This window comes from Curcuma longa, unplaced genomic scaffold, assembly GCF_044706935.1.
Source record: "Curcuma longa cultivar G26 ecotype Majalengka, Jawa Barat unplaced genomic scaffold, ITB_CL_G26_1.1 utg2646_np1212_2152390_RagTag, whole genome shotgun sequence".
NCBI lineage: Eukaryota > Viridiplantae > Streptophyta > Magnoliopsida > Zingiberales > Zingiberaceae > Curcuma > Curcuma longa.
The window spans coordinates 780,436-804,531 of record NW_027435599.1 but is presented as its reverse complement, the minus strand read 5'-3'; the positions used below and the strand labels follow the sequence as shown (position 1 = coordinate 804,531).

The 24,096-nt window shown below is 34.5% G+C and overlaps 1 protein-coding gene and 1 pseudogene across 1 annotated transcript; both read left to right on the top strand.

The window, feature by feature from the left end:
• The first annotated feature begins 1,278 nt into the window (after positions 1–1,278).
• On the top strand, positions 1,279–3,491 carry LOC141820001 (putative flavin-containing monooxygenase 1). Its single transcript, XM_074707276.1, has 5 exons — positions 1,279–1,823; positions 1,907–2,144; positions 2,218–2,396; positions 2,538–2,896; positions 2,961–3,491. The coding sequence occupies exons 1-5, from the start codon at positions 1,377–1,379 to the stop codon at positions 3,346–3,348; spliced, it is 1,611 nt and encodes a 536-aa protein (XP_074563377.1). The 5' UTR covers positions 1,279–1,376; the 3' UTR covers positions 3,349–3,491.
• Positions 3,492–15,877: 12,386 nt separating this feature from the next.
• Positions 15,878–22,107, top strand: LOC141820094 (transport inhibitor response 1-like protein Os05g0150500; annotated as a pseudogene).
• The last annotated feature ends 1,989 nt before the right edge of the window (positions 22,108–24,096 follow it).

The following is a 24,096-nucleotide window of genomic DNA, read 5'->3' as shown; positions in this document are numbered from 1 at the left end:
ATTCAATTAGTTGTATCAATTTTTTTTTTCCAAAGTTAAAAATAAATTTTGTAGACACAAACAAGCTACGTAAAAAAGTAACTATGTATCTGCCTCTAAAAACGATTATTTAACTCTTAAAGTTGTGTATCAATAACATCATAAAATAAATCAACATGATAATGTGTAGACGATCACATGGTATCCAATGTGTAAACATATCATTTATTTTGAAAACATCAATGTATTGTTGTTGACAAAAATAGTGATTTTTAAAAAAAAAATAAATCTCAACCATCATCTTTCGTACTTTTGGAGTCAATGCTTACATACTTGTACTAAATCTATTGTATTCATAATATCCCGACCTTTTTTTTCTAATGCCACCAGTAATTCATTTGAAATCTTTAAGACATATTTTATCAAATATAGATTGAATATAAAATTAAATAAAAATATTGGCTTTAATAAATTAAATATCTCAGTTTTATCAAAAAGAACGTGAAATGATGTTTCCTTGGAGCTCTATACCATTTGTCTATCCTTGCATTATAGAAGACTACATACCTCATTGATCACTTTGATGAATCTTTATGATTGGATAAATAGAGGTAGCAACTACTAAGAACATCACAATAAAAACCAAGAGCTTCAATGTGACCTCCATAGTTGATAATGCATAATAGAATATCTTTCCATCACCACTCTATCTACCACCTTAGCGATCCCACATACGACCATATATGAGGGCATCACCACTCTATCCAGATGACATACACCTATATACTCCTCTGCTACCTTAACTTTTGAATACAAAATCAATTTTTTATCTAGCTCACCGGCCTGTGGGCAAGGGCTAATGCCAACTATTTAAATATATTTACATTCAATAAATTAAAATGAATTAATAATTTTTTTATTATTTTGTCTAATGTAAGTAACTATCATACTCAATCCATGTAAACTCTTGCTATAGATTATGAATTATTATTATTATAATATAATTTATTAATATTATCTGAATTTAAATATCTATATTATTATAATATAATTTATTGATATTAGTCCAAATTTAAATGTTCATAGTTCATAAGAGTAGTTATAAATCTGTCGCTACGGCATGATATATATAATTTTAAAAATAAAAATACAAGAATATAAAATGAAATACCATTTGATGATAAATTTAAAAAACAGGTGCTTTTTTAATAAAAGACGTCTTTTATTAAAAAGGACGTCTTTTTTTAATAAAAAGGTTGTCCTCGAGACCGCGCGTTCTCCAGACTGGCGGCTGCGGTTTCTTCGATTTCAAAGGACAATCTTTTCCTCGTTGATCCGTCAACGCTTACAGCAAATCTCCGCATTTCTCCCTCCGCCGCCGATCGAGAGAGCTATCCATGGAGAAGAAGCGGGTGGGCATCGTCGGCGCGGGCATCAGCGGCCTCGCCGCCTGCAAGCACGCGGCGGAGCGTGGCTTCCGCCCCGTCGTCTTCGAGGCTTCGGCCGGAGTCGGCGGCCTCTGGGCCCACACCCCTGCCTCCACCAAGCTCCAGTCCCCCGCTCTGGATTTCACCTTCTCCGACTTCCCCTGGCCGCCGGACGCCACCGAGATCTTCCCCCGCCACGATCAGGTCATGAACTACCTCGAATCCTACGCGCGCCACTTCGACCTGCTCCGCTGGATCAAGTTCCACTCCAGTGTGGTATCGATTGACCTCGTTGGGACGTCCGAGGAGGAGATCGCCGCGTGGGACCTCTGGGCCGGCAACGGCGAGGCCTTCGGCGGCGGCGCCAAGGGAGAGTGGCACCTCACCGTGCAGCACAAGGGCGATCCCTCCACCGAGGTAAGATCCCCAAAACCGATTCTCGCGATGCTCATACCTCTCCCAATTTCTGCAATTAAACTTCAATCTCATCAAATCGCTAGATCTATCGGGTGGATTTCTTGATCCTGTGCATCGGGAGGTTCAGCGACGTCCCAAATTTCCCCAATTTTGCGCCATGGGGTGCAGCTCAGGTGTTCGATGGAATGACTATGCACTCGATGGAGTACTCCAACATGGACGACGCCGCCGCTGCCGCTCTCGTGCGAGGAAAGCGAGTCACCGTCGTCGGCTCAGGGAAGACAGCGTTTGAGATCGCATCAGAGTGCGCAGACGCAAATGGTAGCCAGATAAATTGAATCCTTTTCTTCGTTGTTCTAATTGAATCCTTTGCTTCTTAATTGTTCTTCTTCAGGAGTTGGCTTACCTTGCACTATGATTCTTCAAACCAAACGCTGGTTCATCGGTGAGTCTGCTGCCATGAGATTTCGGCTTTTCGGTCATTTCTATCGAACGCGATTCGCCGAGCTTCTCGTTCACAAACCTGGCGAAGGACTTTTCTTGAGTCTGCTGGCCACCTTCTTGGCTCCTCTGGTAAGTCTCTGTTTATGCTTGTTGACATTGAGAAGATAAGAAACTGCCAGAGAACTCACCCAATTTCGATTGTTCTAAGGGAGAAGAGGACTTGTAACTTGATTATTTTGAACTCTAATTAGTTCTGTTCATGTGATTCAGAGATGGTTATTCAACAAAATCACTGAAAGGCACTTCACAAGGAACATGCCTCTAATGAAAAAGCATGGGATGGTACCTGATCACAGCTTCTTCCAAGGGTATTCTTCTTGTGTAATCGGCATGCTGCCCGAAAAGTTCTACGAGAGAGTGGAAGAAGGGATCATCACTTTGAAGAGACCTACCACTTTCGCCTTTTGCAAGGACGGATTGGTCATAGACAAAGGCGAAGTCGTGCATTCAGACCTAGTGATCTTTGCTACTGGATTCAAAGGCGACCAGAAGCTCAGAAACATATTCGTATCCAAATGGTTTCAACAAATTGTTGCAGGCTCAGCAACTCCCATGGCTCCTCTGTACAGGTCTGTTCACAAGCTATCTCATTCAGATTTCTATTCACAAATTCGATAGCTGGTTCTTCTGCAGGGAATGTATCCACCCGCGAATCCCCCAACTGGCAATTGTTGGGTTCGCCGAGAGCTTCTCGGATCTTCACGCCGCGGACATGAGATCGAAATGGATAAGCCATTTCTTGGACGGCCAGTTCCGGCTTCCGAGCATATCATCCATGGAGAAGAGCGTGACGGAGTGGCAGAAATATTTCAGGAAGAACATACTGGAATTGGAGAAACACACGACGAGAACAAATCGCGAGTTCTTCCGGGGATCATGCATCGGCGCCATCAACATATGGTATAACGATCTTTTGTGCCGAGACATGGGGTACAACACGAGAAGGAAGAAAGGATTGCTAGCAGAATGGTTCCAACAATATAATCCTGTCGATTATGCTGGGCTTTATAGCGGAAGGTAATTGAATTGACTTACTATTATCGTTACCAGGTTCAAATGCTAAATTGGATAGTCGATGCTTGCAAGAGAATTATGGTGTCCATGATTGGAATATCTATAAAAATAAGGAAAACCACTCAATAGATGAGTTACTATTTGTGTGAATCATACATGTTAGAATATGGTTGAACCACTGACTCCAACAAGGAAAACACAGCCCAAGGATTCGAATCCACTTATTTCTAAGTCTTATACATTACTAGCACGATAAGGAATAACAAGCCAGAGCAAAATGGCATCTTAACCTAATTCCTACTTATTTTAAAGATTGAAAAGATATTGACAATTTCATCTAAAATTATGCTGTGAATAATTGATCAGACCATTTTTAATCACAAAGAAATACTACTAGCCGTTTGCACCAAGACGATACAGACAAATCTTCACTGATTGTTGTCACTAAAATCGTTTGGTGGATTGGGACGGTCCGGTCCGTCAAAAAAAAAAAAATCTGTCAAATCATTTGACGATGTCGAAATCCTGACGATAACCAATTCAAGATGGATTGTGGATTAACCGGATCAACATATCAAAAAATATATAAAAAAATCCCTACTATTGATTTTGATCCTTTAGTAAATAAACACTAATTCTAAAAAAATTCTTAATAAAATTTTTAATTTTTGATTGCACTTAAATATTAGTCAAAATAATTAGCAAAGACATTCATAATTTTTATTAAAAATATATATATATATCACCATGATCCGTAACCCTAAAGCCCTCTTCACCTCTATCCCGTTCTATTTGGAGGAATTTATGCCTTGTCTTTTCTCGTTAGAACCATTATTTCTTTATCGTTCTGCTGATCCGACTAAGTAGTTTATTGCTCCTGGGAATATAGGTTTCTCGATTGTTCTCTTAATATAGAGACATAGAGTTCTCGATTATTCTCCTACATGAGAAGTGAAACGATCTCAATTAACTGTTGTGGTATACTCGAGCATAAACAGATAACTTTGTCTGTTTGAATTCTTATTCAAAGCATTTTTTGTGGTTCACTAAAATCGTTTGGTGGATTGCGATCGTCGGGTCCGTCAAAAAAATTTATCAAATCAGTTGAAATGTCTAAATCCTGATGATATGAGAAATTTCCAATTTACTCCAATTCAAAATTTGAGTTGGGATTTCAGCTACCAAACCGGATTCAGTGGTTGATTTTAGTAACCGAACATGATTCGATCGCTGATTTTAGCAACTGTATAAGATTCGGTCATTGATTTTACCGACCGATCCTTAGTTCAGTCATTGATTTTGGCGACAGATTCTTGGTTCAGTCGCTAAATTAATCTGATATTCATTTACAAACTTGCTTGCATATCCAAGGAAATCCAAGAAACATTTTGACGAAAAATACTAAAAGATAATCTAGAATGTGGATGAGCAAAAAAGGAAAGACATATGAGACTAAGAGTAGTTATAACTGTTTCTAGTTTTAATGGAGAAGATTTTAAATTTGTACGTTTGGCGGATTCAAGAAACAAAGAAATTGATCTCCTCATTTCATTTGCAATCTTTTTCTTCTGCTCAATATTCATAAGAAAATCAAATGTCTTTTAACGCTTGCACTCAACAGTAGAGTTTATTTCTATTGATTTTTTACTACTGATTTGTGGCAATACAGATGACTTTAAATTAGCAACATATGTGCTAGTATCAACTTTACCTTCTAAAATATCACTGGGAGTCAGTATAGTGATTGCTATTTGGATACATTGAATAAAGGATAAATAAGGTCTTTATGATGAAACAACATTTAGCAATTTTTATATAAGCATTGCACATAGTAAACTGATGAAACAATGTGTTACTTAGAGAACCAAAAATAAATAAAAAAAATACAAAAGTTAATAATAAATTAACCTGAAGTTCATAGCTCTTTGTGCTACATATAAATATAGGGAAAGCATTCATAATCTCATTAGCTGTAGATTTAACAATCTCATTCGAACAAAAAGAATGTAGCAGATGGAGGCAAGCACCCATACAAGAATCATATTCAATGTTTCTATAAGGAATTAGTGCAACGTTAAAGAGTTGAATAAGCTGTCTCAAACAAACAAGACAACAAGCTCCTGTTGCAAACTTCTAGCATGCCAAAAATCAAGGCTTTCTGTATAACATTGGTCAATAAACTATCTCTTTGGTAATTATATCTAAGGAGACCAAACCGGATTCAGTCATTAATTTTTGTGACCGAACAAGATTGGATCGTTGATTTTAACAACCGTACAAGATTCGATCATTGATTTTACTGACCGGTCCTTAGTTCAGTCGTTGATTTTGGCGGTCGATTCTTGGTTCAGTCACTAAATTAATCTGATATTCATTTACAATCCTGCTTGCATATCCAAGGAATCCAAGAAACATTTTGAAGAAAAATACTAAAAGATAATCTGGAATGTGGATGAGCAGAAAAGGAAAGGCATAGGAGACTAAGAGCAGTTATAACTGTTTCTGGTTTTAATGAGGAAGATTTCAAATTTGTACGTTTGGCGGATTCAAGAAACAAAGAAATTGATCTCCTCATTTCATTTGCAATCTTTTCCTTTTGCTCAATATACATAAGAAAATCGAAGGTCTTTTGACGCTTGCACTCAACAGTAGAATTTATTTCCATTGATCTTTTACTATTGATTTGTGGCAACACAGATGACTTTAAATTAGCAACAGATGTGCTAGTATCAACTTTACCTTTTGAAACATCACTGGGAGTCAGTATAGTGATTGCTATTTGGATACATTGAATCAAGGGTAAACAAGGTTTTTCTGAACATAGCATCCTAATAAGAAATTTAGGTTCCCAAATTTGTGGATAACAACATTTAGTAATTTTTATATAAACATTGCACATAGTAAACTGATGAAACAATGTGTTACTTAGAGAACAAAAAATAAATAGAAAAAAAATACAAAAGTTAACAATAAATTAACTTGAAGTTCATAGCTCTTTGTGCTACATATAAATCTAGGAAAAACATTCATAATCTCATTAGCTGTAGATTTAACAATCTCATCCGAACAAGAAGAATGTAGCAAATGGAGGCAAGCACCCATACAAGAATCATATTCAATGTTTCTGCAAGAAATTAGTGTAACGTTAAAGAGTTGAACAAGCTGTCTCAAACAAACAAGACAACAAACTCCTGCTGCAAACTTTTAGCATGCCAAAAATCAAGGCTTTTTGTATAACATTTGTCAATAAACTATCTCTTTAGTAATTATATTTAAGGAGACCAAACCGGATTTGATCATTGATTTTAGCGATCGAACAAGATTCGATCGCTGATTTTAGCAACCGTACAAGATTCGGTCATTGATTTTACCGACCGATTCTTAGTTCAGTCGTTGATTTTCGCAACCGATTCTTGGTTCAGTCGCTAAATTAATCTGATATTCATTTACAAACCTGCTTGCATATCCAAGGAATCCAAGAAACATTTTGACGAAAAATACTAAACGATAATCTGGAATGTGGATGAGCAGAAAAGGAAAGGCATAGGAGACTAAGAGCAGTTATAACTATTTCTGATTTTAATGGAGAAGATTTCAAATTTGTACGTTTGGTGGATTCAAGAAACTAAGAAATTGATCTCCTCATTTCATTTGCAATCTTTTTCTTCTGCTCAATATACACAAGAAAATCGAAGGTCTTTTGACGCTTGCACTCAACAGTAGAGTTTATTTCCATTGATCTTTTGCTACTGATTTGTGGCAATATAGATGATTTTAAATTAGGAATAGATGTGCTAGTATCAACTTTACATTCTAAAACATCACAGGGAGTCATAAATAAATCGGTCCCTATATAGCGACGGAATATGTATTCAGTCGCTAAATTTAACGACAAAATTCAGTTCGGTCGCTAATTTCAACGACTGAACTCATGTTCGATCATGTTCGATTGCTAGATTTGACTTCGAGCGGAATTAGGGTTTGGGGTCTGATTGGGGGTAAAATTTGAGTTGAAATTTCAGCGACCAAATCGGATTCGGTCGTTGATTTTAGTGATCGAACAAGATTTGATCGCTAATTTTAGCAACCGTACAAGATTTGGTCATTGATTTTACTGACCCATCCTTAGTTCAATCGCTGATTTTAGCGACTGATTCTTGTTCAGTTGCTAAATTAATCTGATATTCATTTACAAACCTGCTTGCATATCCAAGGAATCCAAGAAATATTTTGATGAAAAATACTAAAAGATAATCTGGAATGTGGATGAGTAGAAAAGGAAAGACATAGGAGACTAAGAACAATTATAACTGTTTCTGGTTTTAATGGAGAAGATTTCAAATTTGTACGTTTGGCGGAATCAAGAAACAAAGAAATTGATCTCCTCATTTGATTTGTAATCTTTTTCTTCTGCTCAATATTCACAAGAAAATTGAAGGTTTTTTGACGCTTGCACTCAACAGTAGAGTTTATTTCCATTGATCTTTTGCTACTGATTTGTGGCAATACAGATGATTTTAAATTAGCAATAGATGTGCTAGTATCAACTTTACATTCTAAAACATCACAAGGAGTCATAAATAAATTGGTCCCTATATAGCGATCGAATATGTATTCAGTCGCTAAATTTAACGACGAAAATCAGTTCGATCGCTAATTTCAACGACTAAACTCATGTTCGATCATGTTCGATTGCTAGATTTGACTTCGAGCGGAATTAGGGTTTGGGGTCTAATTGGGGGTAAAATTTGAGTTGAAATTTCAGCGACCAAATCGGATTCGATCGTTGATTTTAGTGACTGAACAAGATTCGATCACTGATTTTAGCAACCGTACAAGATTTGGTCATTGATTTTACTGACCGATCCTTAGTTTAATCGCTGATTTTAGCGACTGATTCTTGTTTAGTCGCTAAATTAATCTGATATTCATTTACAAACCTGCTTGCATATCCAAGGCATCCAAGAAATATTTTGACTAAAAATACTAAAAGATAATTTGGAATGTGGATGAGTAGAAAAGGAAAGGCATAGGAGACTAAGAACAATTATAACTGTTTCTGGTTTTAATGGAGAAGATTTCAAATTTGTACGTTTGGCGGAATCAAGAAACAAAGAAATTGATCTCCTCATTTGATTTGTAATCTTTTTCTTTTGCTCAATATTCACAAGAAAATTGAAGGTTTTTTGACGCTTGCACTCAACAGTAGAGTTTATTTCCATTGATCTTTTGCTACTGATTTGTAGCAATACAGATGATTTTAAATTAGCAATAGATGTGCTAGTATCAACTTTACATTCTAAAACATCACAGGGAGTCATAAATAAATTGGTCCCTATATAGCGACCGAATATGTATTCAGTCGCTAAATTTAACGACGAAAATCAGTTCAATCGCTAATTTCAACGACTAAACTCATGTTCGATTGCTAGATTTGACTTCGAGCGGAATTAGGGTTTGGGGTCTAATTGGGGGTAAAATTTGAGTTGAAATTTCAGCGACCAAATCGGATTCGGTCGTTGATTTTAGTGACCGAACAAGATTTGATCACTGATTTTAGCAACCGTACAAGATTTGGTCATTGATTTTACTGATCGATCCTTAGTTCAATCGCTGATTTTAGCGACTGATTCTTGTTCAGTCGCTAAATTAATCTGATATTCATTTACAAACCTGCTTGCATATCCAAGGAATCCAAGAAATATTTTGACGAAAAATACTAAAAGATAATTTGGAATGTGGATGAGTAGAAAAGGAAAGGCATAGGAGACTAAGAACAATTATAACTGTTTCTGGTTTTAATGGAGAAGATTTCAAATTTGTACGTTTGGCGGATTCAAGAAATAAAGAAATTGATCTCCTCATTTGATTTGTAATCTTTTTCTTCTGCTCAATATTCACAAGAAAATTGAAGGTTTTTTGACGCTTGCACTCAACAATAGAGTTTATTTCCATTGATCTTTTGCTACTGATTTGTGGCAATACAGATGATTTTAAATTAACAATAGATGTGCTAGTATCAACTTTACATTCTAAAACATCACAGGGAGTCATAAATAAATCGGTCTGTATATAGTGACCGAATATGTATTCAGTCGCTAAATTTAACGACGAAAATCAGTTCGATCGCTAATTTCAACGACTAAACTCATGTTCGATTGCTAGATTTGACTTCGAGCGGAATTAGGATTTGGGGTCTGATTGGGGGTAAAATTTGAGTTGAAATTTTAGCAACCAAATCGGATTCGATCGTTGATTTTAGTGATCGAACAAGATTCGATCACTGATTTTAGGAATCGTACAAGATTTGATCATTGATTTTACTGACCGATCCTTAGTTCAATCGCTGATTTTAGCGACTGATTCTTGTTCAGTCGCTAAATTAATCTGATATTCATTTACAAACCTGCTTGCATATCCAAGGAATCCAAGAAATATTTTGACGAAAAATACTAAAAGATAATCTGGAATGTGGATGAGTAGAAAAGGAAAGGCATATGAGACTAAGAACAATTATAACTGTTTCTGGTTTTAATGGAGAAAATTTCAAATTTGTACGTTTGGCGGATTCAAGAAACAAAGAAATTGATCTCCTCATTTGATTTGTAATCTTTTTCTTCTGCTCAATATTCACAAGAAAATCGAAGGTCTTTTGACGCTTGCACTCAACAGTAGAGTTTATTTTCATTGATCTTTTGCTACTGATTTGTGGCAACACAGATGACTTTAAATTAGCAACAGATGTGCTAGTATCAACTTTACTTTATAAAACATCACAGGGAGTCAGTATAGTGATTGCTATTTGGATACATTGAACAAGGGTAAAAAAGGTGTTTTTGAACATAGCATTCTAATTAGAAATCTAGGTTCCCAAATTTGTGGATAACAACATTTATCAATTTTTATATAAGCATTGCACATATTAAATTGATGAAACAATGTGATACTTAGAGAACCAAAAATAAATAGAAAAATACAAAAGTTAACAATAAATTAACCTGAAAATCATAGCTGTATATGCTACATATAGATCTAGGGAAAGCATTCATAATCTCATTAATTGTAGATTTAGCAATCTCATCTGAATAAGAAGAATGTAGCAGATGGAGGCAAGCACCCATACAAGAATCATATTCAATGTTTCTACAAGGAATTAGTGCAACGTTAAAGAGTTAAACAAGTTGTCTCAAACAAACAAGACAACAAGCTCCTGCTGTAAACTTCTAGCATGTCAAAAATCAAGGCTTTCTGTATAACATTGGTCAATATACTATCCCTTTGGTAATTATATCTAAGGAGAGAAAAAAAAGTTTTGAGATCATCATCATTGATTGATGAGTGAGTTATTTCAAGTTCTTACAAAAAACTCTCTTAGACTACTAAACTACTAACTGTGTTAATATTTAACTAGTTGACACAAATTTAATGATCATTAACATATTTTTGCAGATGTGTTATTTTATATTTTTCTTAATTTCTTGTTGAATTACAGTACTAATCTTCTCTCAATTTTTCATATTTATTAATTATCATGTTTTTATAATCTTCATGTAGAAAAGTTAAATAATCTCATAATCTAGCATGTGTGATTAATGGGAATAGAGGTATTAAACTTTATGTCAAAATCAAACACTACTTCCGTATGCTACTCTGAATTTTATGGTGATTGAGATGATGGGTCATTATCTCAGTACACATTTTCTCAAAATTATGATTTTTTTGATCTATGCTATTGATAAGGAAGCACTTCAAGCTGAAGGACTCTCAGTTTTATATTTTTTTATCAAACAGCTGGCTAAACTATCACCATCTAGCACCAAAGATATAATCTCGCAGGTTCTAGCTGAATTTATTGTGTTTGGAGAAATGCAAAGAAAATCCTTCTGTACATTTAGGTAAAATTGGTCATATCTTGGAAGATTTTATTGTTAAGAATCAACTTGTACTCGAGCAGCAAATTAGACAACTTCCTCTTATTGCTGTTGATGGTCTTAATCATGAAAGTCTAAATGTATGATATATGATGACGTGTAAGTTACGTGAACTGTTGAATTTGGAAAGAGAGGAAGTTACCACTCTTATTGCTGAATATTGTATTATGGATTTGGATGTTATAAGCTCCTTAATCTCATCACTATTTAAAGGTAGGGGTGAGTATTCGGTTAAAATTAAATCGAATCAAACCGAATTAATCGAAAATCGAATAAATTGATTTTTTTCGAACCAACCGAATCGACCAAATTTTTCAATAAAAATTGAATAAATCGAATCGATATTTTATCGGTTAATTCGATTTTCGATCGAAGTAATCGATTTTTTAAAAAATATTATGAAAATTTTACTAATGAATTAGAGATTTATAAATTTATTTATTTAAAATTTATAAATTATTTTTTCTAGTTTGATTAATTCGGTTTAACCGAATAAGGAATTTTAAAATCGAAATCGAACTGAATTAACCGAATTAATCGATTTTTAAAAAAAATAATCAAAATTTTAAAATAACCGAACTAAATTTTTAATTCGGTTCGATTTGATCGGTTTATTCGGTTTAACAGAATTTTTATTCACCCCTACTTAAAGGTTATGCAAAGGAGCCAAGGGCAGCTGTTAGCCGACAGTTGAAGTTAGTCTGTGTAGATTGTTTAGGCGCACTTGGTGCAATAGACCCAGATAAATTTAAAGTGCTTCGAAGATATTCGAAGGGCTTTAAAATTAAATGTTCTGATTATGACTTAATTTTTGAACTGATTCACAAACATCTTGCCAGTAGGGATGAGTATTCGGTTAAAACCAAATCGAATCGAACTAAATTAATCAAAAATCAAATTTTTTGAACCAACCGAACCGACTGAATTTTTCAATAAAAATCGAATAAACCGAATCGATATTTTATCGATTAATTTGGTTTTCGACCGAATTAACCGAATTACTTGATTTTTTTTAAATATTATAAAAAATTTACTAATGAATTAGAGATTTAAAAAATTATTTATTTAAAATTTATAAATTATTTTTTCTAGTTTGATTAATTCGGTTTATTCGGTTTAACCGAATAAGGAATTTTAAAATTGAAATTGAACCGAATTAACCGATTTTTTTAAGAAAAAATAACCAAATTTTTTATTCAGTTTGGTTTGATCGATTTATTCAGTTTAACAGAATTTTTGCTCACCCCTACTTAAAGGTTGTGCAGAGGAGTCAAGAGCAGCCGTTGACCGATAGTTGAAGTTAGCCTATGCAGATTGTTTAGGTGCACTTCGTGCAATAGACCTAGATAAATTTAAAGTGCTCCGAAGATATTCAGAGAGCTTTAAAATTGAATGCTCTGATGATGACTTAATTTTTGAACTGATTCACAAACATCTTACCAGTAGGGGTGAGTATTCGGTTAAAACTAAATCGAACCGAATCGAATTAACCGAAAACTGAATAAACTAAATTTTTTTCGAATCAACCAAATCGATTGAATTTTTCAATAAAAACCAAATAAATTGAACTGATATTTTATCGATTAATTCAGTTTTCGATCGAATTAATCAATTTTTTTAAATATTATAAAAAGTTTACTAATGAATTAGAGATTTATAAATTTATTTATTTAAAATTTATAAATTATTTTTTTTAGTTTGATTAATTCGGTTTATTCGGTTTGGTTTGGAATTCTAAATCGAACCGAATTAACTGATTTTTTAGAAAAAATAATTGAAATTCTAAAATAACCGAACTTAATTTTTAATTTGGTTCGGTTTGATCGGCTTAATCAAATTTTTGCTCACCTCTACTTGCAAGTGCATTCAGAATTGCTTCTAATACAATTGTCCAGGATTCAGCTGCATTTGTTATACAAGAACTTCTTAAACAAGCTGGTTGCTAGGGGTGAGCAAAAATTCGGTTAAACCAAATAAACCGATCAAACTGAACCGAAATAAAAATTCAGTTCGGTTATTTCAGAATTTTGGTTATTTTTTCTAAAAAAATCGGATAATTCGGTTCGATTTCGATTTTAAAATTCCTTATTCGGTTAAACTGAATTAATCAAACTAGAAAAAATAATTTATAAATTTTAAATAAATAAATTTATAAATCTCTAATTTATTAGTAAAATTTTCATAATATTAAAAAAATCGAGTAATTCGGTCGAAAACGAAATTAACCGATAAAATATCGGTTCGGTTTATTCGATTTTTATTGAAAAATTTGATCGGTTTGAAAAAACTCGGTTTATTCGATTTTCGATTAATTCAGTTCGGTTCGATTTTAACCAAATACTCACCCCTACTGGTAAGATGTTTGTGAATCAGTTCAAATTTTAACCGAATAAATTAGTGACCAAATCTAATTTTGATCGCTAAATTAACGATCGAACATAGATTTGATTGTTATTTAGCGACTGAATCTAATTTCGGTTGCTAATTTTAGCGATCGAATCTTAGTCGATCGTTAAAATTCGACTTTATTTCAAAAAGATACCGTCTAATTCAAAAATTAGCGATCCAATATAAATTTCGTCGCTAATTTAGCGATAGATTTTTAAATTTCATCGTTAATTAACGATCGATTATTAAATTCCGTCGCTAAATAATGATCGATTATAATTCTGTCGTTAATTTAACGCCCGATTTATAATCTGCCGCTAATTTAGTGACCGATTTATAATCGGTCGCTAAATTAACGACCGCTTTAAATTCGGTCGTTAAATCTATCGTTATTTATGATTATTTTTGTAGTGTAGGGTGGATGCCTTGGTTTTAAAACATTAATCCCTTCCCTCATGCATATATTTTCATTACCTATATTCAAATCTTCGCTTCTCTTTTTGTTCTTTATTTTTAGAGTTTTAGGAGCACCAACATAGATTTTTCACAGGCATTTTTTGATTATATCACAGAACCTGTGAAATTTTTTTCTTTTCTCCTTTTGTTTTTAGTTTCAGATCAAGTGTTATAATCTCTTCTCTTTGTGAATATTTTGATTTTTGTTGGTTCAATTAGTAAAGTTGATCTAATCAAACTGTTCTAATACATTTTCATTGTTAAACGATTTCCTATTATTAGTCTTCTTGGCACTCAATTTTAGAAATATGTTGAACTTTATTTTGATGATGTCTTCCTACTTTAAATTATGCATTTATTGATCCACACATTCGGGAATTTTTAAGTCTGTTTCTTAAGAGGGAAATAACTTAAAATTTGGGGTGGAAAAGTGAATTACCATTAAGCTCGAATTCTTTTTTTTTAAGACGATATTGATTTGATTATAAATTTATCATTTATTGATAATCATCTTTTACGATAACTTATACTTTAAAATAAAAGTATTTTGAATTATAGTTAATTTTTAATGTTTTAAAGAAAAATTAAATGGTCTTAGTAAAAAAATAGTATTTACTCCTTGACTCTTTCACAATCTAATTTTATTTTATTAGATAAATTTATATTGTTGATCGGTTCACATCTATGAATAGAGTTTTCTCGTATACAACTCAATATTTTATTTAAATAATTTTTAATATTATTTTTATTCACTTAATATATATAATTTATAATCTAATTATTTAAAAAAAATCCTTCTCAATCTACGAGTTAATTCATTTAGACTCCTTTTTAATTGAGTTGATAAAATTTCAATCTCAATTATTTGATATAATGAATCAATCAACGAATCTAATCCAAATTGATTACTTTAATAAGCAAGTCTAGGTGAAGTGGGAAGATCGGTCAGTAGTTGTGAGGTTAATCGTGTGAGGCTGTTAGGATAATAAATTCTACCATTTTACTGAAGAAAAAGGATGGTCGGTGATCCAGATAACAAACTAATTAACAATTATGATTTTTGTGCATGATTTAATATAAATTTTTAATTGAAAAAAATTTTAGTCATTGCACTTTGGGAAGAAATTTACCCTTCTCATAGAGAAAATTATCCTTCTATAGTAAAAAGTGAAATCCATCAAGTCAATTTCTCGATCACCTGTGATGAAATAAATCGAGAAGCTATAGTTGACCACTATAGGGTAAGACATTACTTCATCTTCGTTGAGGTTCGACCTTTCCACTATAGCAAATTTATCCTGCAATAACAAATTCAATCATATCTAGAGTCTAAAAATTATCATGCTCATTTATATGATGATAGCTATGCATAAATCAACTAAACTGATTCAAACTTAGTGTTATTTAAATTTATTTAATAAAATTAGAAATCAAGTTGTTAAATTAGTTATTTAAACTTGATTTATTTTTTTAAAATTGTATTTAAGTATATTATAGAGTTTTTAATTTAAGTTTATTTAATTATTTAAAAATTTATATTTTTTATTGGTTAAAAATTTAATATTATGTATTTATTTTTATTTATAAATTTAATAAGAATTTTATTAATAAATAATTTATGATTAATATTAATAAGTATTTATTAAATTTAATGAATTATTTAAATATCTTTATATAATTATTTTTTATATATTGAACAAATATGAATACTCTCCTATAAATCCTAGGTGCACGTTCGCCCAGTTCGTTTGCCTCCTCCTCTTATTCATGATTTGGTAGCAGAGGTTGTTGGCGAAGAAGGGAATGGGGAAAGCGGCGAAGGGATCGTGGAAGAGGAAGAAGGAATGGATCCCCGACCTCACCACCAACCACATCGACGATTACTTCGACGAATCCATCAGGGAAGCCTTCTGCGGCAAGGCCTCCGACACGAAATCCACTGACAGTAAGTGTCCTCTACTTCTCCCTTTTTTTTTGTTAGGTTAAATCCTGCCCGGTACTCATGCTCTTGTTTCTTGCGTTTTACGCTGTGAATGCTCTTGTTAGGTTGGGCTATTTGAGGATCGGAATGATCTTACATTTGATTTAAATAGGTGGGCACCATGGGTAGTTTGGTAACGAGTTTTTTAGGTAATGAGAAATTGTCCCATGCTACCTAAACCCAGTGATTGACTCACAGTGTTTAACTGCACAGAGAAATAAAAACCCTACCATCGTTTCTCACTTGTCAAACTCAAGTATTTGACATTTTACTGGTGATGGTTGTTTTCACCTAGGGCACTAAACAGTTACTGATCGTTAGCATCTTTTTTATTGTGAAGATCCAATCACATATATCAGATGATGATTAGGCTTTATTGTGTCTAACTAAACTAATATCATTTGTTTGGGTAGTTGTTCATTTAGTAACTTAAGTAGGTAGAACGCCATGTTATCGTGGTCTATTGATTGTTATTGACTGATGCAGAAACTCCTGTGAAAATAAAAATTGAGAAACACAGGGAAAAAGTTCTCCATCATGAGAGCTCACTTCAGAAAAATCATTTTGTCCAAGCTGTTCCATTGTTTTCTTCAAAAAAATCAAAGCGGAAAAAGAAACAAGTGAACACACAAATAATACAGACTGACAAATCTTCACAGGTGTGCAATCTCTCTTAAGTGTTCCTTTGTTTCATATAAAAGTTTATGATATGCATCTCTTATAGTATTTATGTCCTCAGGTAGATGATATGACTTCCACTCCAACTGGCATATGCAATAATGAAGGTCCTTGTGACTTCTCTACTACTCATTTGGTCTATTGTATCGCTAAGTTCTAAAAGTTGAGTTCAACATCATAAGTTATCTCTAAATCTTGCTGGTGAAGCAACTGACAGGCCTAAAAAGGTGAGTTTTTCTTTATTTAACAATCAATTTTTGGTAATAAGTCATTGATAACCATGTGCAAGTGTCTCTGGTAATTATTTGTTTCCGAATTCATAGTCTTGTAATGGATCCTAAGAAAAGTTTGGTACATTTAAGGGACTTGAATTTTCTATTTGTCTGTTTGATTTTGTCTTTGGTCCAGTACAAGAGATGATAACATATCACCACTGCTATCTTGATCATTTCATTAGTTGAACCATTAATATCTGAAATGAGCATTTGCTGCCTCATTGTGATTGTAAATTGTGATGCAAAGCAGTATTGTGCTGTTGATATCGTTTAGTAGGACAATTAATAATGTCACTAAATTTTATATGATCAATCTTTTTTCTGCATAATACTGTCCTTAAATGGGCCTATGCAAAATGCTGATTTGCTGCCATAGCATTTACTGCTAAGATGGAAAGCCCATTTAAGATAATGTATAGAGAGCCAAATTAATCTTTTTGATTATTCCAAACTGTTATGTGAATTAAATTAAAATATTTTGAATGTGAGAAGATAAGATCCACAAAACGGTTTGAGCTAATTAATTTGCATAATGTACCATAAACATATGATTTACAGTTTTCTGCTTTCATTGACAAGATGAATTATTTATTTATGATGCTGTTGGATCATGTTATGCCATTTTTTCTTAACATAGGACTAGGGGGTTTCCTTTTAATTGTCTCCTGAATAAGCATAGAAGTTTCTCATTTCTCAACCACTTGATTTTAACTTATCTTTTTAAAAATTTCTTCCCATTTTTGTTCTTGCAGAAACAGAAGGCTTCCATCATTCCAACTGTTGAAGTGGAGCCACCGTGCTGTTCATTTAATTTTTCATTTGAGGCTCCTCATGTAAATATTCAAATCTTTATGCACTAATAGTTTGGTGTTATTCCCATTATCCCTATTAAAATCTCACTTTTGTGTTCTGTCCTACTGTTGATATAAGGATTCATTGGCTCTAGCTGTTGCCAGTGAGATGCAGAAAATTTACAAAAAAGAATTGGGTCCTCAGCCTGTATCAGAAACAGTTCCTGGGCACTAAATTCGGTTGAGATATTAATTGTGTTCGACCCTGACCAGGTTGACAGCACAGCTTAATGAGGTGCTCAATCAGGCTATCAAATTGAATAAACAAATCCCTGTTTTCACTTGCAATTTGAGACCCTTTTCTTGCAGCTTGTATGACCTTAGTAGCAGCTTCACTTGCAATCATTCTAAAGTGAGGGACCTGCAACCTAAGTGGGAAAAAAGATACTTTTCTTGGCAAAATATTGTGATGATTTTCATGTTGATGCCAAGAAACGTCAAGAAGATAATCTTCCTGCTAGGCGCGAAGCTGCTGCTGAGATCATACAAGCTGCAAGAAAAGGGTCTCAAATTGCAAGTGAAAACAGGGATTTGTTTATTCAATTTGATAGCCTGATTGAGAACCTCATTAAGCTGTGCTGTCATCTTGGTCAGCGAGGGTCGAACACAATTAATATCTCAACCGAATTTAGTGCCTTGAAAAGAATGATGCCGCTAGGGATCATCTTGCCAGTCCAGCAGGCTCTTGCTGTCACTTTACCCACTTATGACATTATTTCACGTAGTTTTGATGTCTTTTCAACCTCTGATCGTGTTATGATATCTGACATATTAGATAAGGCTGAAATCCTTTCTTCTCTTCAACGACCAAAAAAGGTATGAGCATTTTTGCAGTTTGCCCGCGCACGGCTGAAATAAAAGCAAGTTATGCAGTAGTCAGTTTGATCTGGATGAACAACAATGACAACCTAAAAATTAAGTTGATGAGTCGTTCCATTCACATTTTTCTTGCATAATGCATGCTGAGCACTAAGATTACTAACCTGGATTTATCAATTGAGCTCTGCTTTTTTGCATGTTTTTGCTTGGAAAATTCTAATTAAAAGTACATTATTTTGTTCCGTAACTGTTTTCCACAAATGGTTCTTGACTACTTTCTCAGATCCAGCTTCGTGGTTTCGAGCAAGGGTAGCTTATGTGCATACCTGTGCTATTTGGTCCATGGTTGGGCACATTGTAGGCCTGGGGGTAGGCATGGTCAGAACATTTTGTTTGACTCGACTACTGGTTACTGCATCCATGTTGATTTCAGTTGCTTGTTTGACAAAGGGTTACAACTCAAGAAGCCCGAGTTGGTACCTTTTAGGTTAACCCAGGTAAGGAATTAAGTTCATTTCTTTATTTATTTTGAATATGTTTTCCTTCTTAAATACATATTTTGTCATTGAATACAGAACATGATTGATGGCCTTGGTATTACGGGATACAAGGGTGACTTTTTAAAGGTCTGTGAAATTACCCTTTCAGTGCTGAGAACAAATAGAGAAATGTTGATGAGCGTTTTGGAAACTTTCCTGCACGATCCGTTGGTGGAGTGGACAAAATCAAACAAATCCAGCGGGGTGGAAGTTCAAAATCCGCAGGCACATGTTGGTATACACATTTATCTATGAATTCTTTGCCATTGATTAACATAGCGTCATAGCCTGGTTTGGTCTATTGATTTCCTTTACTTTAAAATCCTTGATTCTTCATCATTCAATTTAGATGAAACAGCTAAAGTTCTCTACATTTCTTAACAATGAAATGCTGAACCAGCATTTGTTAGAATACTGGATCCCCTACCTTCTTGCTTCATCCAGTCTGGACAATAACATTGCCAATGATTTGATTGCTTTGATTAGCTCTTTTAGGAAGAAAGTGCTTGTTTGTAGAGACGATTTATGAAAACTAGAAAAGCTTTCAATGAAATAAAAGATTGTCAGAATCAATTGCTGAGAAGATTGCTATCAGGTGACTTTCTTGACTAGGTGTTGCAGCAGTGCACCATGATTTGAAGCCTATTAATCTTAAGAATAGTAATATATGAGACAAAAATTAGAGGCACTCAAATTTTACTATTTATCAGAATATATATTTAGCATCTACTGACAAAAACCAGCATCTTCTTTATTTGCCTAAACTGTAAACTGTCCATTGAGTTAATCCGGAAGTTGGCAGATACGCTCCATCTTTAGTATTGTGGCCAAGTTTACTGAAAGTGAACATGATTCCCAATCAGTGGCCATTTAGCTGTCTTCTCAATATTAAAGTGTTTGTCAATGTATTCCAGCCTAGCTGATATAACAATTTCCAAGTGATAAGAATTTTCTTAAGCTTAATTAGATACTTGACATTATGCTAAAAGATTATGTCCACATAAGACCATTATCTTGAACATATTGATAGTCAATGCTCTTAACATTGTTCAGCAAATGAAAACTCAATAGGATTTACTCCTACTTTTACTAACTAGTATTCTTTTGCTGCTTGGATTTATTATGGTGATTTTTTTTTCTCCACGACAGGAATCTGAAGGCACTTGATCTGCATGGCTGTATAGTGAAGGAGAATTGTATAAACTGGATATCTCATTTTCCAGAATCCTTTACTTGCCTTGTTACTCTCAACATTGCATGTCTAGATGGTGAGATGAATGTATCTATTCTTGAGCGCCTCATTAGCAGATGCCCCAATCTCAAGACCCTCAGACTCAATCATGTCACTCTAGAAAAATTTGTTGGCCTTCTACACAGGACTCCACAGCTGGTAGACCTTGGAATTGGCATTCTCATAGGAGAAGGTCATCCAGGACTTTTCTCCAAGCTTGAATCAGCTTTTGCTCACTTAAAACATTTGAAGAACCTAACTTGGAAAGCTGGACCATTATACTTACCAGCAATATATTCAATTTGTGAAGGTCTTACACACTGGATCTCCATGAGTCTAGCATACAAACATCAGAGCTCTCAAAAGTAGTTAGCCAGTGTAAAAATCTTCAACAGCTATGGGTACATCTTCATGGCCTCGTCTAATTAATATCATTTTCTTCATTTGGAGCAATTGCATCTTTTGATATGCTATCCAGCTATTCCAGTGATAGGATCTCACTTTTACATATGCATGGTTTTTTATTCCTTATTGATAGTTTGTCTTGTCTGTGTACATCTTTTCATACTTATCACTATTGGCTGTGTTAAATTGTTATTATTGGTTTTATTTTTTGCTGCAGGAATGAATTGTATTAGTATAACTTTCACTATTAACAAAAAAGACTATATGATCATTTTATTTCCCTGATATTATGTAATGCTTCTGTTTGTGTATGCATATTAACAAGGGACATGCTTTGTCAGGTGACGGACTTAATTAAGGATGACGGGCTTATTGCTGTGGCATCATCTTGCAAACTCCTCCGAAAATTGCGAATATTTCTTTGTGATCCATCTTACTGTCCTCTCACAGAAAATGGCCTTATTGCTGTCTCTTCTGGTTGTGTAATGCTCGAGTATGTTCTCTATTTTTGCCAGCGGATGACTAATTCTGCCCTCCTTACTATTGCTAATAATCGCCCCAATCTCACATGCTTCCGGCTCTGCATCCTCCAGCCTTACGCCCCTGATTATATTACTCAAGAACCTCTAGATGCTGGCTTTGGGGCTATCGTTGAATCCTGCAAGGGCCTCCGACGTCTCTCTTTATCTGGTTTTCTTACTGATGATGTGTTCAAAACTATTGGGGCCTCAGCAAATCATCTTGAGAGGCTCTCAGTTTGTTTTGCTGGTTATAGTGATGCGGGTCTTCATTACATTCTATCTGGTTGTAGAAAATTACGCAGATTGGAAATTAAGAAATGCCCGTTTGGGATTAAGGCATTGTTGGACAATGCAGATAAACTGGAGACAATGCGATGCATTTGGATGTCATCATGCTCTGTGACACTGGGGGAATGCAGATTATTAGCTAAGAAGATGCCACGGCTTAACTTGGAGATTATTGATTTTAGTGGAGGGCCGTGTTTAGCGTTACGGCCTGATCGTTTCCCTGTCAAAAGACTCTACATTTACAGTACTATTGCTGGCCCAAGAACTGATGCCCCACCTTTCGTCTTGACTGTTTAAGGTGACATCAGGTATTAAGGAAGTGATATTATCTTTATCTTGTTTATCATCCTAATTGGCTTTGCAGAAGTCGACTTATCAATGAATGAGTAGTGGGACTAAATGACTTGTGAACTTTACTCAATATATTGAGCATTTCTCATTTTTTGTTTAATATATTTTAGATTGCTGAACCATTGTTTTTTCTTAAGTTTTTAACATAGATTTTTCTATTAAAGTGGAAGGGAAAATATAGAGACCCTAGGATCTTACATGAATTTTTTGTGATTACCAAGTGCCCGAAAAGTTCTAGGAGAGTGGAAGAAGGGAGCATCACTTTGAAGAGACCTAGTGATCTTTTGCAAGGATGGATTGGTCATAGACAAAGGCGAAGTCGTACATGCAGATCTAGTGATCTTTGCTACTGGATTCAAAGGCAATCAGAAGCTCAGAAACATATTCGTATCCAAATGGTTTCGACAACTTGTGGATTTTCTATTCACAAGTTCAAGAGGTGATTGTTCTGCAGGGAATGTATCCACCCGTGAATCCCCCAACTGGCAATTGTTGGGTTCACTAATGCCTACTTATTTCAAAGATTGAAAAGATATTGGCGATTTCATCCAAAATTATGCTGTGAATACTTGATCAGACCATTTTTAATCACAAAGAAATAGTACTAGCCGTTTGCATCAAAATGACACAGACAGATCTTCAACTGAACTATAGAAATTAAGGACACAGATTTTCGACAAATCTCAACACTCAAAACTTAGGCAACAACGATAGCTGAAAACATCTCATCCATTTGTATTACTCACATTGATAAAGGAGCAGCCTTCCCATACTTTTCTTATTTTGTCTCACTTGCTTTGTGATTTTCATGCAAATAAGAAAAACTATTGTGACGAGTAGAAGAAAGAATGCAAACCTTAAATACCTGAAATATAGAGAAACTCCAATGAAAACGAGGCAAGCAAACATAAGAAAATCCCCTATCACCAGTACCACATCGATCCTGCATTCATACAATAAAGTACAAAATGAGAAGTCTGATATTTGTCGAAGAAGAAAACTAAAGTAACACACCCATTTACAGTTACAATGCTTGGGGGAACTAATTGATTAAAGAACCACTAATATCTTTATTAAGGCTGGAAATTTGACTAACAGAGAGCTAAAAAGAAGCAAAAGGGAAAAAAGGGAAAAAGAAAACCATATTAGTTTCCATCGCCAATAGTTAGCTTCCTTTAGAGCGAGTCTTCTTGAGAGGAAGGAGCTAAAGTAGAGGGAAATGAGGGTAAAGCAATTGGATTCCCTTGTCCAAGATCGGGTAGAAGCAAACCAATAATTTGGAGCTACTTTCCCTACTTCTGGTTCAATCTCAAAGTGAAGGCAAGAGAGGAACAAGAGGAGAAGCATGGCGAAAAGACATGAAAATCAAAGGGCTACTTTATCATTAACTTATTTCCTCCTCTTTCCTCTATTTTCAAGTAGATAAAACCAAAGAAATCCCTCTCCTTTTTATCATGAACGAAAAAGTTATCCTGTTCTACCAAGAAGCCATCAAGCTATGATTAGAAACCTCATAATTCAGTTAGCCTAGGCGAAGAACTAGGTTCAATATGGTTTCTCACATGGCTTGCATGCCGATCATGTTGATTAAGTTCCACAACTACAGAAAAAAAATGAATCACACAAACAGTCTTACATAGCAAAAAGGTAAAACCCCAAGGTAAAATTGCAAGTTCAACGGAATTCAACCATCGAGTAAGCGATAATCATCCCAACATTACAATTTTGTCCATTCGATCCAAAAATTCATCTTTGTTGAAATTTTAACACATTCTACGAAAATGTCATTGCTCGTACAGAATTACATACCAGAAGGACGCCGAGGCTGAATGGAACCCTAATCGATGCGGGAATACCTAGACGAGGAACTGGAAGCAGGTGCGAATGCGGACGAGCCGATAGATTCGACCGGGACATCATCATCTTCCCTGCCCGACGCTTTCTCGCTTATCACCAAATGCCCGCCCAATCGCTCACATCCCCCCTCTCTCTCTCTCTCTCTCTGTTTCAAATTAATTTCTTGCCCTAGGGCGAGAGGCGG

Excerpts from the sequence above, each read along its gene's own strand:
- LOC141820001 (XM_074707276.1), top strand. The coding sequence starts at position 1,377 with ATGGAGAAGAAGCGGGTGGGCATCGTCGGCGCGGGCATCAGCGGCCTC. Across the intron at positions 2,145-2,217 it reads AGAGTGCGCAGACGCAAATG|GAGTTGGCTTACCTTGCACT; the intron begins GTAGCCAGATAA and ends GTTCTTCTTCAG. Across the intron at positions 2,397-2,537 it reads CCACCTTCTTGGCTCCTCTG|AGATGGTTATTCAACAAAAT; the intron begins GTAAGTCTCTGT and ends CATGTGATTCAG.